The 16,228-nt window shown below is 45.9% G+C and overlaps 1 protein-coding gene across 1 annotated transcript in view; it reads right to left on the reverse strand.

Annotated features, from left to right (window-relative positions):
- The window catches only part of LOC116361471 (tripeptidyl-peptidase 2-like), a gene marked incomplete at its 3' end in the record, with an annotated part of 75,478 nt that extends 59,824 nt beyond the window's left edge, over positions 1–15,654 (reverse strand). The window contains 4 exon segments of the mRNA XM_031815933.1: positions 2,527–2,631; positions 5,765–5,860; positions 9,478–9,606; positions 15,216–15,654. Coding sequence (XP_031671793.1) covers positions 2,527–2,631; positions 5,765–5,860; positions 9,478–9,606; positions 15,216–15,380 — 495 coding nt within the window.
- Positions 15,655–16,228: the final 574 nt, after the last annotated feature.

Below are 16,228 nucleotides of genomic sequence, written 5' to 3' on the forward strand. Positions count from 1 at the left end.
ATAAATGGCCCGCTGGGGATGTGACAAATGTTTAAAACTGCTGTTTTAAATCGTAACGAGAATTCACAATTCAGACACAGTCCAGGGTAGGACCCAATGTCCCAAGGACCCAGAGCAGTTCAGTCTACCACGGTCCTGGCTACCTACCAGACAGAGCAGTTCAGTCTACCTACCAGACAGAGCAGTTCAGTCTACCTACCAGACGGAGCAGTTCAGTCTACCTACCAGACGGGGCAGTTCAGTCTACCTACCAGACGGGGCAGTTCAGTCTACCTACCAGACGGGGCAGGTCAGTCTACCTACCAGACGGGGCAGGTCAGTCTACCTACCAGACGGGGCAGGTCAGTCTACCTACCAGACGGGGCAGGTCAGTCTACCTACCAGACGGGGCAGGTCAGTCTACCTACCAGACGGGGCAGGTCAGTCTACCTACCAGACGGGGCAGGTCAGTCTACCTACCAGACGGGGCAGGTCAGTCTACCTACCAGACGGGGCAGGTCAGTCTACCTACCAGACGGGGCAGGTCAGTCTACCTACCAGACGGGGCAGGTCAGTCTACCTACCAGACGGGGCAGGTCAGTCTACCTACCAGACGGGGCAGGTCAGTCTACCTACCAGACAGGGCAGGTCAGTCTACCTACCAGACAGGGCAGGTCAGTCTACCTACCAGACAGGGCAGGTCAGTCTACCTACCAGACAGGGCAGGTCAGTCTACCTACCAGACAGAGCAGTTCAGTCTACCTACCAGACGGGGCAGTTCAGTCTACCTACCAGACGGGGCAGGTCAGTCTACCTACCAGACGGGGCAGGTCAGTCTACCTACCAGGCGGGGCAGTTCAGTCTACCTACTGAATAGGTAGCGTGAGTGGAGCCTGGCAGAGTGACAGCGTGGGTGGAGCCTGGCCGAGTGACAGCGTGGGTGGAGCCTGGCCGAGTGACAGCGTGGGTGGAGCCTGGCCGAGTGACAGCGTGGGTGGAGCCTGGCCGAGTGACAGCGTGGGTGGAGCCTGGCCGAGTGACAGCGTGGGTGGAGCCTGGCTGAGTGACAGCATGGGTGGAGCCTGGCTGAGTGAGTGTGGGTGGAGCCTGGCTGAGTGACAGCGTGGGTGGAGCCTGGCTGAGTGACAGCGTGGGTGGAGCCTGGCTGAGTGACAGTGTGGGTGGAACCTGGCTGAGTGACAGCGTGGGTGGAGCCTGGCCGAGTGACAGCGTGGGTGGAGCCTGGCTGAGTGACAGCGTGGGTGGAGCCTGGCTGAGTGACAGTGTGGGTGGAGCCTGTCTGAGTGACAGTGTGGGTGGAGCTCGCCTGGCGATCAGAGCAGGAAACACGTGAGGAAACTAAACTCTGTCGTCTGCCTCCCAAATTAATTTACAAGACCAATACATTTTTGTAATATTTTTCGTGAATATATCAGATTATTATCGGTTCTTCACTCATTATAAAGTACCAACAGGTCAGATTTTCAAGGTCTGAATCTGAAGCCAAATTGAAGATACTTTCAGCACCTTGTTCGAACCCTGTTTACTGCAAACAGGAAGCATGTTTTGGCAATGCTTTCAATCCGGAACAGGTTTCCTTCTCTTCCCTCCGTCAATCCGGAACAGGTTTCCTTCTCTTCCCTCCGTCAATCCGGTACAGGTTTCCTTCTCTTCCCTCCGTCAATCCGGTACAGGTTTCCTTCTCTTCCCTCCGTCAATCCGGTACAGGTTTCCTTCTCTTCCCTCCGTCATTCCGGTACAGGTTTCCTTCTCTTCCCTCCGTCATTTACTGTCGGTCAGTATTGTGGAGTCACTCCACCGTTGTTGATCCATCCTCAGTTGTCTCCTTTCAGCCGTTAAACTCTGTAGCTGTTTTAAAGTCAACATTGACCTCATGGTGAACTCCCTCGTCAGTTTCCTCAGGACATAACAACAAGGTTGAAAACTTATTGAAGATATTTCAGCTTTTCCCTGTATGATGATGATGATGATGATGAAGACCTGTTAGTGACAATTTACATTTTGAACCCCAAAAATATATAATTAACAAAAATAAATTCGGTAAGGGATTGTTTCTAAATTTGAACAATCCCAATGTTGTTTAAACATCTATAACTTTAATGCTGTTTACGTCCACACCACATTTACCCATGAGAGACTAACTGACCTGTTAGGGGAGAGGTCAAAGTGTTACCTGTGAGGGGGAGGGGAGAGTTCAAAGTGTTACCTGTGAGGGGGAGGGGAGAGTTCAAAGTGTTACCTGTGAGGGAGAGGGGAGAGGTCAAAGTGTTACCTGTGAGGGAGAGGGGAGAGGTCAAAGTGTTACCTGTGGGGGGGGGGGGGGGGGGGAGAGGTCAAAGTGTTACCTGTGAGGGAGAGGGGAGAGGTCAAAGTGTTACCTGTGAGGGGGAGGGGGGGGGGGGGGGGGGGAGAGGTCAAAGTGTTACCTGTGAGGGAGAGGGGAGAGGTCAAAGTGTTACCTGTGAGGGGGAGGGGAGAGGTCAAAGTGTTACCTGTGAGGGGGGAGGGGAGAGGTCAAAGTGTTACCTGTGAGGGGGAGGGGTGAGCAAGGTCAAACTGTTCTGCCTGACGACTGGCTTCGGCCAGAGCTGCTCTGTGTGCTGGATCCCACATTTTCTCCTTTCGCTCTTTCTGTTGGTCAACACATCAACACAGACATCTCTCTGTCAACACATCAACACAGACATCTCTCTGTCAACACATCAACACAGACATCTCTCTGTCAACACATCAACACAGACATCCCTCTGTCAACACAGACATCTCCCTGTCAACACATCAACACAGACATCTCTCTGTCAACACATCAACACAGACATCTCTCTGTCAACACATCAACACAGACATCTCTCTGTCAACACATCAACACAGACATCTCTCTGTCAACACATCAACACAGACATCTCTCTGTCAACACATCAACACAGACATCCTTCTGTCAACACAGACATCCTTCTGTCAACACATCAACACAGACATCCTTCTGTCAACACATCAACACAGACATCCTTCTGTCAACACATCAACACAGACATCCTTCTGTCAACACATCAACACAGACATCCCTTGTCAACACATCAACACAGACATCCCTTGTCAACACAGACATCCCTTGTCAACACATCAACACAGACAACCTTCTGTCAACACATCAACACAGACATCCTTCTGTCAACACATCAACACAGACATCCCTTGTCAACACATCAACACAGACATCCCTCTGTCAACACAGACATCGTTCTGTCAACACAGACATCCCTCTGTCAACACAGACATCCCTCTGTCAACACATCAACACAGACATCCTTCTGTCAACACATCAACACAGACATCCCTTGTCAACACATCAACACAGACATCCCTTGTCAACACAGACATCCCTTGTCAACACATCAACACAGACAACCTTCTGTCAACACATCAACACAGACATCCTTCTGTCAACACATCAACACAGACATCCCTTGTCAACACATCAACACAGACATCCCTCTGTCAACACAGACATCGTTCTGTCAACACAGACATCCCTCTGTCAACACATCAACACAGACATCCTTCTGTCAACACATCAACACAGATATCCCTCTGTCAACACATCAACACAGACATCCCTCTGTCAACACATCAACACAGACATCCTTCTGTCAACACATCAACACAGACATCCTTCTGTCAACACATCAACACAGACATCCCTCTGTCAACACATCAACACAGACATCCCTCTGTCAAATCAAATCAAATCAAATTTATTTATATAGCCCTTCGTACATCAGCTGATATCTCAAAGTGCTGTACAGAAACCCAGCCTAAAACCCCAAACAGCAAGCAATGCAGGTGGAGAAGCACAGATGTCAACACATCAACACAGACATCCTTCTGTCAACACATCAACACAGACATCCCTCTGTCAACACATCAACACAGACATCCCTCTGTCAACACATCAACACAGACATCCTTCTGTCAACAGACATCCTTCTGTCAACACATCAACACAGACATCCCTCTGTCAACACATCAACACAGACATCCCTCTGTCAACACATCAACACAGACATCCCTCTGTCAACACATCTACACAGACATCCCTCTGTCAACACATCAACACAGACATCCCTCTGTCAACACATCAACACAGACATCCTTCTGTCAACAGACATCCTTCTGTCAACACATCAACACAAACATCCCTCTCAACACATCAACACAGACACACTCTGTCAACACATCAACACAGACATCCTTCTGTCAACGTGTTTGTTGGTCAATATAAGCATAAACTATTTATACACAAAAGTATGTGGACACCCCTTCAAATTAGTGGATTCGGCAATTTCTGTTGCTGACAGGTGTATGGAATTGAGCACACAGCCATGCAATCTCCATAGACAAACATTGGCGGTAGAATGACCTTACTGAAGAGCTCAGTGACTTTCAACGTGGCACCGTCATAGGATGCCACCTTTCCAACAAGTCAGTTTGTCATATTTCTGCCCTGCTAGAGCTGCCCCCCCCCGGTCAACTGTAAGTGCTGTTATTGTGAAGTGGAAACATCTAGGAGCAACAACGGCTCAGCCATGAAGTGGTAGGCCACACAAGCTCACAGAACAGGACTGCCGAGTGCTGAAGATAATCTGTCCTCGGTTGCAACACTCACTACCGAGTTCCAAACTGCCTCTGGAAGCAACTTCAGCACAAGAACTGTTCGCCGGGAGCTTCATGAAATGGGTTTCCATGGCCGAGCAGCCGCACACAAGCATAAGATCACCATGTGTAATGCCAAGCGTCGCTGGAGTGGTGTAAAGCTCACCGCCATTGGACTCTGGAACAGTGGAAACGCCATCGTCTGCAGTGATGAATCACACTTCACCAACTGGCAGTCCGACGAACGAATCTGGGTTTGGTGGATGACAGGAGAAGGCTACGAGGCTGAATGCATAGTGCCAACTGTAAAGTTTGGTGGAGGAGAAATAATGTTTTGGCCCCTTAGTTCCAGTGAAGGGAAATCTTAACGCTACAGTATAACAATGACATTCTAGATGATTCTGTGCTTCCAACTGTGTGGCAACAGTTTGGGGAAGGCCCTTTCCTGTTTCAGCATGACAATGCCCTCGTGCACAAAGCGAGGTCCATACAGAAATGGTTTGTTGAAATCAGTGTGGAAGAACTTGACTGGACTGCAATGAGCCCTGACCTCAACCCTATCAAACACCTTTGGGATGAATTGGAACGCCGACTGCGAGCCAGGACTAATCGCCCACATCAGTACCCGACCTCACTAATGCTCTTGTGGCTGAATGGAAGCAAGTCCCTGCAGCAATGTTCCAACATCTAGTGGAAAGCCTTCCCAGAAGAGTGGAGGCTGTTATAGCAGCAAAGGGGGGACCAACTCCATATTAATGACTTCCCAGAAGAGTGGAGGCTGTTATAGCAGAAAAGGGGGGTCCAACTCCATATTAATGACTTCCCAGAAGAGAGGAGGCTGTTATAGCAGCAAAGGGGGGGGACCAACTCCATATTAATACCTTCCCAGAAGAGTGGAGGCTGTTATAGCAGCAAAGGGGGGTCCAACTCCATATTAATGACTTCCCTGAAGAGTGGAGGCTGTTATAGCAGCAAGGGGGGGGGCCCAACTCCATATTAATGGTCATTATCTTGGAATGAGACGTTGGACGAGCAGGTGTCCACGTACTTTTGGTCATGTAAATCAACATGCAAATCCTTGTTTACTTGGCCACACAAATCCACTCCATACCTGGATTCTCTCTCGGAGAGCTTTAGGGAACAACTCATATCCATGTTTGATCCCAATGTGATACTTTCCTGATGGATTATCCCAGGCATGAGGGATCTGAGGACAGAGAGAGACATGTGGTTATATAACTACAGGCATGAGGGATCTGAGGACAGAGAGAGACATGTAACTACAGGCTAACAGTCTGTACAGAGAGAGACATGTAACTACAGGCTAACAGTCTGTACAGAGAGACATGTAACTACAGGCTACCAGTCTGTACAGAGAGAGACATGTAAACTACAGGCTAACAGTCTGTACAGAGAGACATGTAAACTACAGGCTAACAGTCTGTACAGAGAGACATGTGTTAATGTAACTACAGGCTAACAGTCTGTACAGAGAGACATGTAACTACAGGCTAACAGTCTGTACAGAGAGAGACATGTAACTACAGGCTAACAGTCTGTACAGAGAGACATGTAACTACAGGCTACCAGTCTGTACAGAGAGAGACATGTAACTACAGGCTACCAGTCTGTACAGAGAGAGACATGTAACTACAGGCTAACAGTCTGTACAGAGAGAGACATGTAACTACAGGCTAACAGTCTGTACAGAGAGACATGTAGCAGGCTAACAGTCTGTACAGAGAGACATGTGTTAATGTAACTACAGGCTAACAGTCTGTACAGAGAGAGACATGTAACTACAGGATAACAGTCTGTACAGAGAGAGACATGTAACTACAGGCTAACAGTCTGTACAGAGAGAGACATGTAACTACAGGCTAACCGTCTGTACAGAGAGACATGTAACTACAGGCTACCAGTCTGTACAGAGAGAGACATGTAAACTACAGGCTAACAGTCTGTACAGAGAGAGACATGTAACTACAGGCTAACAGTCTGTACAGAGAGACATGTGTTTCTGTAACTACAGGCTAACAGTCTGTACAGAGAGACATGTAACTACAGGCTAACAGTCTGTACAGAGAGAGACATGTAACTACAGGCTAACAGTCTGTACAGAGAGAGACATGTAACTACAGGCTAACAGTCTGTACAGAGAGAGACATGTAACTACAGGCTAACAGTCTGTACAGAGAGAGACATGTAACTACAGGCTAACAGTCTGTACAGAGAGACATGTAGCAGGCTAACAGTCTGTACAGAGAGACATGTGTTAATGTAACTACAGGCTAACAGTCTGTACAGAGAGAGACATGTAACTACAGGATAACAGTCTGTACAGAGAGAGACATGTAACTACAGGCTAACAGTCTGTACAGAGAGAGACATGTAACTACAGGCTAACCGTCTGTACAGAGAGACATGTAACTACAGGCTACCAGTCTGTACAGAGAGAGACATGTAAACTACAGGCTAACAGTCTGTACAGAGAGAGACATGTAACTACAGGCTAACAGTCTGTACGGAGAGAGACATGTAACTACAGGCTAACAGTCTGTACAGAGAGACATGTAACTACAGGCTAACAGTCTGTACAGAGAGACATGTGTTTCTGTAACTACAGGCTAACAGTCTGTACAGAGAGAGACATGTAACTACAGGATAACAGTCTGTACAGAGAGACATGTAACTACAGGCTAACAGTCTGTACAGAGAGAGACATGTAACTACAGGCTAACAGTCTGTACAGAGAGAGACATGTAACTACAGGCTAACAGTCTGTACAGAGCGAGACATGTAACTACAGGCTAACAGTCTGTACAGAGAGAGACATGTAACTACAGGCTAACAGTCTGTACAGAGAGAGACATGTAACTACAGGCTAACAGTCTGTACAGAGAGAGACATGTAACTACAGGCTAACAGTCTGTACAGAGAGAGACATGTAACTACAGGCTAACAGTCTGTACAGAGAGACATGTAGCAGGCTAACAGTCTGTACAGAGAGACATGTGTTAATGTAACTACAGGCTAACAGTCTGTACAGAGAGAGACATGTAACTACAGGATAACAGTCTGTACAGAGAGAGACATGTAACTACAGGCTAACAGTCTGTACAGAGCGAGACATGTAACTACAGGCTAACAGTCTGTACAGAGAGAGACATGTAACTACAGGCTAACAGTCTGTACAGAGAGAGACATGTAACTACAGGCTAACAGTCTGTACAGAGAGAGACATGTAACTACAGGCTAACAGTCTGTACAGAGAGAGACATGTAACTACAGGCTAACAGTCTGTACAGAGAGACATGTAGCAGGCTAACAGTCTGTACAGAGAGACATGTGTTAATGTAACTACAGGCTAACAGTCTGTACAGAGAGAGACATGTAACTACAGGATAACAGTCTGTACAGAGAGAGACATGTAACTACAGGCTAACAGTCTGTACAGAGAGAGACATGTAACTACAGGCTAACCGTCTGTACAGAGAGACATGTAACTACAGGCTACCAGTCTGTACAGAGAGAGACATGTAAACTACAGGCTAACAGTCTGTACAGAGAGAGACATGTAACTACAGGCTAACAGTCTGTACGGAGAGAGACATGTAACTACAGGCTAACAGTCTGTACAGAGAGACATGTAACTACAGGCTAACAGTCTGTACAGAGAGACATGTGTTTCTGTAACTACAGGCTAACAGTCTGTACAGAGAGAGACATGTAACTACAGGCTAACAGTCTGTACAGAGAGACATGTAACTACAGGCTAACAGTCTGTACAGAGAGAGACATGTAACTACAGGCTAACAGTCTGTACAGAGAGAGACATGTAACTACAGGCTAACAGTCTGTACAGAGCGAGACATGTAACTACAGGCTAACAGTCTGTACAGAGAGAGACATGTAACTACAGGCTAACAGTCTGTACAGAGAGAGACATGTAACTACAGGCTAACAGTCTGTACAGAGAGAGACATGTAACTACAGGCTAACAGTCTGTACAGAGAGACATGTAACTACAGGCTAACAGTCTGTACAGAGAGACATGTAACTACAGGCTAACAGTCTGTACAGAGAGACATGTGTTAATGTAACTACAGGCTAACAGTCTGTACAGAGAGAGACATATAACTACAGGCTAACAGTCTGTACAGAGAGAGACATGTAACTACAGGCTAACAGTCTGTACAGAGAGACATGTAACTACAGGCTAACAGTCTGTACAGAGAGACATGTAACTACATGCTAACAGTCTGTACAGAGAGACATGTAACTACAGGCTAACAGTCTGTACAGAGAGAGACATGTAACTACAGGCTAACAGTCTGTACAGAGAGAGACATGTAACTACAGGCTAACAGTCTGTACAGAGCAAGACATGTAACTACAGGCTAACAGTCTGTACAGAGAGAGACATGTAACTACAGGCTAACAGTCTGTACAGAGAGACATGTAACTACAGGCTAACAGTCTGTACAGAGAGAGACATGTAACTACAGGCTAACAGTCTGTACAGAGAGAGACATGTAACTACAGGCTAACAGTCTGTACAGAGAGAGACATGTAACTACAGGCTAACAGTCTGTACAGAGAGAGACATGTAACTACAGGCTAACAGTCTGTACAGAGAGACATGTAACTACAGGCTAAGTCTGTACAGAGAGAGACATGTAACTACAGGCTAACAGTCTGTACAGAGAGAGACATGTAACTACAGGCTACCAGTTTGTACAGAGAGAGACATGTAACTACAGGCTAACAGTCTGTACAGAGACAGTGTGACCAGGAAGTGGCAGGGTGGCGAGGGTAGCGTACCTTGAGCGTCCTCCCGGACAGCCCGGTCACCTCTCCGTCTTTAGGCTCCACCACCGTCGCCATGGTGACATCTCCACTGCCTGTCGTATCGATGATGTCAACGATCTTCGGCTTGCCCTCCGTCGTGGTCTGAGGGAGAGAGGACACAGATGTTGAAGAGTGTAAAATACACACACACACTATCTGACCGAAAAACACACACCCTCTCTGACCCCGACACACACACAAATTATGTTTCCACAATGAGTACACCTTGACATACTGGTGACACAGTGCAACTAATCCAGACTGGTCAACGGCTTCTATCTCCAGACCCATCAGACTGGTCAACGGCTTCTATCTCCAGACCCATCAGACTGGTCAACGGCTTCTATCTCCAGACCCATCAGACTGGTCAACGGCTTCCATCTCCAGACCCATCAGACTGGTCAACGGCTTCCATCTCCAGACCCATCAGACTGGTCAACGGCTTCTATCTCCAGACCCATCAGACTGGTCAACGGCTTCCATCTCCAGACCCATCAGACTGGTCAACGGCTTCCATCTCCAGACCCATCAGACCGGTCAACGGCTTCCATCTCCAGACCCATCAGACTGGTCAACGGCTTCCATCTCCAGACCCATCAGACTGGTCAACGGCTTCCATCTCCAGACCATCAGACTGATAAACAGCCATCACTACCTCAGAGAGGCTGCTGCCAACATGGAGACCCAATCACTGGCCACTTTAATAATGTTTACATACCTTACATTACTCATATATGTACATACTGTACTCTATACCATCTACTGCACCTTGTCTATGCAGCTCAGCCATCACTCATCCATGTATTAATATGGACACATTCACCCCTTTAGATGTGTGTGTATTAGGTAGTTGTTGGTGGAATTGTGAGATTACTTGTTAGATATTACTGCATTGTCAGAACTAGAAACACAAGCATTTCGCTACACTCGCATTAACATCTGCTAACCATGTGTATGTAACCAATAACATCTGCTAACCGTGTGTATGTGACCATTAACATCTGCTAACCATGTGACCATTAACATCTGCTAACCATGTGACCATTAACATCTGCTAACCATGTGACCATTAACATCTGCTAACCATGTGACCATTAACATCTGCTAACCATGTGACCATTAACATCTGCTAACCATGTGTATGTGACCATTAACATCTGCTAACCATGTGTATGTGACCATTAACATCTGCTAACCACGTGTATGTGACCATTAACATCTGCTAACCACGTGTATGTGACCATTAACATCTGCTAACCATGTGTATGTGACCAATAACATCTGCTAACCATGTGTATGTGACCATTAACATCTGCTAACCATGTGTATGTGACCAATAACTTCTGCTAACCATGTGTATGTGACCAATAACATCTGCTAACCATGTGTATGTGACCAATAACATCTGCTAACCATGTGTATGTGACCATTAACATCTGCTAACCATGTGACCATTAACATCTACATTATTATGTACATCATTATCTACACTAACATACATTATTTTTTTTAAATGCCTTCCTAACCATCTTAAATAAACATGCCCCATTTAAGAAATTTAGAACCAGGAACAGATATAGCCCTTGGTTCTCCCCAGACCTGACTGCCCTTAACCAACACAAAAACATCCTATGGCGTTCTGCATTAGCATCGAACAGCCCCCGTGATATGCAGCTGTTCAGGGAAGCTAGAAATCATTATACACAGGCAGTTAGAAAAGCCAAGGCTAGCTTTTTCAAGCAGAAATTTGCTTCCTGCAACAATAACTCAAAAAAGTTCTGGGACACTGTAAAGTCCATGGAGAATAAGAACACCTCCTCCCAGCTGCCCACTGCACTGAAGATAGGAAACACTGTCACCACTGATAAATCCACCATAATTGAGAATTTCAATAAGCATTTTTCTACGGCTGGCCATGCTTTCCACCTGGCTACTCCTACCCCGGACAACAGCACTGCACCCCCAACAGCAACTCGCCCAAGCCTTCCCCATTTCTCCTTCTCCCAAATCCATTCAGCTGATGTTCTGAAAGAGCTGCAAAATCTGGACCCCTACAAATCAGCCGGGCTAGACAATCTGGACCCTTTCTTTCTAAAATTATCTGCCGAAATTGTTGCCACCCCTATTACTAGCCTGTTCAACCTCTCTTTCGTGTCATCTGAGATTCCCAAAGATTGGAAAGCAGCTGCGGTCATCCCCCTCTTCAAAGGGGGGGACACTCTTGACCCAAACTGCTACAGACCTATATCTATCCTACCGTGCCTTTCTAAGGTCTTCGAAAGCCAAGTCAACAAACAGATTACCGACCATTTCGAATCTCACCATACCTTCTCTGCTATGCAATCCGGTTTCAGAGCTGGTCATGGGTGCACCTCAGCCACGCTCAAGGTCCTAAACGATATCTTAACCGCCATCGATAAGAAACATTACTGTGCAGCCGTATTCATTGATCTGGCCAAGGCTTTCGACTCTGTCAATCACCATATCCTCATCGGCAGACTCGACAGCCTTGGTTTCTCAAATGATTGCCTCGCCTGGTTCACCAACTACTTCTCTGATAGAGTTCAGTGTGTCAAATCGGAGGGTCTGCTGTCCGGACCTCTGGCAGTCTCTATGGGGGTGCCACAGGGTTCAATTCTTGGACCGACTCTCTTCTCTGTATACATCAATGAGGTCGCTCTTGCTGCTGGTGAGTCCCTGATCCACCTCTACGCAGACGACACCATTCTGTATACTTCCGGCCCTTCTTTGGACACTGTGTTAACAACCCTCCAGGCAAGCTTCAATGCCATACAACTCTCCTTCCGTGGCCTCCAATTGCTCTTAAATACAAGTAAAACTAAATGCATGCTCTTCAACCGATCGCTACCTGCACCTACCCGCCTGTCCAACATCACTACTCTGGACGGCTCTGACTTAGAATACGTGGACAACTACAAATACTTAGGTGTCTGGTTAGATTGTAAACTCTCCTTCCAGACCCATATCAAACATCTCCAATCCAAAGTTAAATCTAGAATTGGCTTCCTATTTCGCAACAAAGCATCCTTCACTCATGCTGCCAAACATACCCTTGTAAAACTGACCATCCTACCAATCCTCGACTTTGGCGATGTCATTTACAAAATAGCCTCCAATACCCTACTCAACAAATTGGATGCAGTCTATCACAGTGCAATCCGTTTTATCACCAAAGCCCCATATACTACCCACCATTGCGACCTGTACGCTCTCGTTGGCTGGCCCTCGCTTCATACTCGTCGCCAAACCCACTGGCTCCATGTCATCTACAAGACCCTGCTAGGTAAAGTCCCCCCTTATCTCAGCTCGCTGGTCACCATAGCATCTCCCACCTGTAGCACACGCTCCAGCAGGTATATCTCTCTAGTCACCCCCAAAACCAATTCTTTCTTTGGCCGCCTCTCCTTCCAGTTCTCTGCTGCCAATGACTGGAACGAACTACAAAAATCTCTGAAACTGGAAACACTTATCTCCCTCACTAGCTTTAAGCACCAACTGTCAGAGCAGCTCACAGATTACTGCACCTGTACATAGCCCACCTATAATTTAGCCCAAACAACTACCTCTTTCCCAACTGTATTTAATTTTTATTTATTTATTTATTTTGCTCCTTTGCACCCCATTATTTTTTATTTCTACTTTGCACATTCTTCCATTGCAAAACTACCATTCTAGTGTTTTACTTGCTATATTGTATTTACTTTGTCACCATGGCCTTTTTTGCCTTTACCTCCCTTCTCACCTCATTTGCTCACATTGTATATAGACTTGTTTATACTGTATTATTGACTGTATGTCTGTTTTACTCCATGTGTAACTCTGTGTCGTTTTATCTGTCGAACTGCTTTGCTTTATCTTGGCCAGTTCGCAATTGTAAATGAGAACTTGTTCTCAACTTGCCTACCTGGTTAAATAAAGGTGAAATAAAATAAAATAAAAAATAAATAACATCTGCTAACCATGTGACCATTAACATCTGCTAACCATGTGACCATTAACATCTGCTAACCATGTGACCATTAACATCTGCTAACCATGTGACCATTAACATCTGCTAACCATGTGACCATTAACATCTGCTAACCATGTGACCATTAACATCTGCTAACCATGTGACCATTAACATCTGCTAACCATGTGACCATTAACATCTGCTAACCATGTGTATGTGACCATTAACATCTGCTAACCATGTGACGATTAACATCTGCTAACCATGTGTATGCGACAAATAAAATTGTATTTATAGACAAACGTCACCGTCTGTGATGTATCAATATAATAGTGTGATATTCTGAAAGTCTCTACCAACTGGTATCGACCTACTCAGTCTGTACCAACTGGTATCGACCTACTCAGTCTGTACCAACTGGTATCGACCTACTCAGTCTGTACCAACTGGTATCGACCTACTCAGTCTGTACCAACTGGTATCGACCTACTCAGTCTGTACCAACTGGTATCGACCTACTCAGTCTGTACCAACTGGTATCGACCTACTCAGTCTGTACCAACTGGTATCGACCTACTCAGTCTGTACCAACTGGTATCGACCTACTCAGTCTGTACCAACTGGTATCGACCTACTCAGTCTATACCAACTGGTATCGACCTACTCATAGAGATGTTTGAGTCAGAGAGAAACCTTTGGTCTTTAGCAGAGGGCTGAGTGGTGTGGCTAGGAAGCGCAGACAGACAGACAGATATCCAACATGTTGTCATGTCTCACCATGCATTGTGGACCCAGACACACACAGACAGGGAAGACAGGGCAGACAGACAAACAGTAGCTAGACAGTAGCTAGACAGGGCAGACAGACAAACAGTAGCTAGACAGTAACTAGACAGGGCAGACAGACAAACAGTAGCTAGACAGGGCAGACAGACAAACAGTAGCTAGACAGGGCAGACAGACAAACAGTAACTAGACAGGGCAGACAGACAAACAGTAGCTAGACAGTAACTAGACAGGGCAGACAGACAAACAGTAGCTAGACAGGGCAGACAGACAAACAGTAGCTAGACAGTAACTAGACAGGGCAGACAGACAAACAGTAGCTAGACAGGGCAGACAGACAGACAGTAACTAGACAGTAGCTAGACAGGGCAGACAGACAAACAGTAGCTAGACAGGGCATACAGGACAGACATACAGGACAGGGCCTCTACAGTTGAGTGACGGCTCTCAACAGATGTTTGATCCTGTTTCCATCAGCGTCCCCCAGTTCCACCACTAAGTCACAGCAACTCGCTAGCTAGTCACTGAAACATTTCAAATGAAACATGTCAGCAACAATAATCATCTATTTTTTTTCTTATGCTATGGTGGGGAAGTATTAGCACTAGTCCTGCCAAAATCGATGGTCTGTCGGTATTTTATGGTGTAGCTAACTAGGACATTATGTTCTGATGGTTTGCTATATGATTTTAGCTTGTTAAGTTAAATTAGCCATTACGCTAAACTGAGCTAATTTACCGACAGACCCAGGGGACTGTCATGTTACAACAACAACAACACAAAAAGGCGTTAGCTGTTTTCTCGTTAAAATGTAAATTAGATGAACAGTAGTTTCTAACTAGTTTTACTAGATTGGAGTGACAAGGTAGCACCGTTTTTTTTTTAAATCACTAGCTAGTCGTGAATTTTGAATGAGGCCTAGTAGTCTGTAAAAGCACCGGGGTAAATTTACCTGCATGCCCGGGGCCCCTGGGTCCACGCCAGTGTCGAGGATAGCAATGACAACACCCCGTCCATCGTACTCGGGGAACCTAGTGAGATAAGACGCAGCGCCGGTCTCTTTTTTAGGGAGCAACCCGTGGAAAGGGAACGGTTCGTCGATAGAATGAGCTGCCATGATCGGACAGAGTAACAATGGAAACAAGAGCAGAGAAATAGGTTGAAGACCGACACCAAAGACAAGTAAGTACAGTATAGTTTAGAGGGGGGAAACGTGGCCGGTAAAAACAGTGAAGAGAGACCGGGAAGGACTTTTTTTTTAAAGGGACAGTACACTATTTAGAACAATCAAATGAGCCACAGGAGTCATCCTCAAAAAAAGGTGTCTAATGACACATAAATTAAGTCAATAGCAACGAAAGAAGTCCTTCTGTAGCTATTTCATACACTGCCTATAGCGAATTGTTTAAAAACAGAAGTGGTATAGGCTTATTTGTCTTTGTTCAAGGTTTAAACATGGGCTATTAAAATAGTAAGGAAACAATGTTCTGGTCAGTGTTTCCATGGGACCCTAATTAGTGGGGCACAGGTAAAAAAAAAAAAAAAATGTGTTTAAAACCAAATAATGGTGTATAAATTAAAATGATCAGTACCCAATCTGCTAATGAGGTGGCTCTTCCATAGAAGGGGCGGCAGCGTAGCCTAGTGGTTAGAGCTTTGGACTAGTAACCGGAAGTAACCGGAAGTAACCGGAAGGTTGCAAGTTCAAACCCCTGAGCTGACAAGGTACAAATCTGTTGTTCTGCCCCTGAACAAGCAGTTAATCTGCTGTCATTGAAAATAAGAATTTGTTCTTAACTGACTTGCCTGGTTAAATAAAGTAAATAGACACCAAAGCTGCTGAGTCTGGTCTGTTTGGTTCATTGACAGTATAGGAACCCCCCCCCCAAATGAGGGGGAGTGGGATGTTTTGCTTCCTCTTCTGTCTCTGATAAAAGCCCATAAAGGCTCTGCATGGTCAATCCA

Source organism: Oncorhynchus kisutch, unplaced genomic scaffold (genome assembly GCF_002021735.2).
Source record: "Oncorhynchus kisutch isolate 150728-3 unplaced genomic scaffold, Okis_V2 scaffold701, whole genome shotgun sequence".
NCBI lineage: Eukaryota > Metazoa > Chordata > Actinopteri > Salmoniformes > Salmonidae > Oncorhynchus > Oncorhynchus kisutch.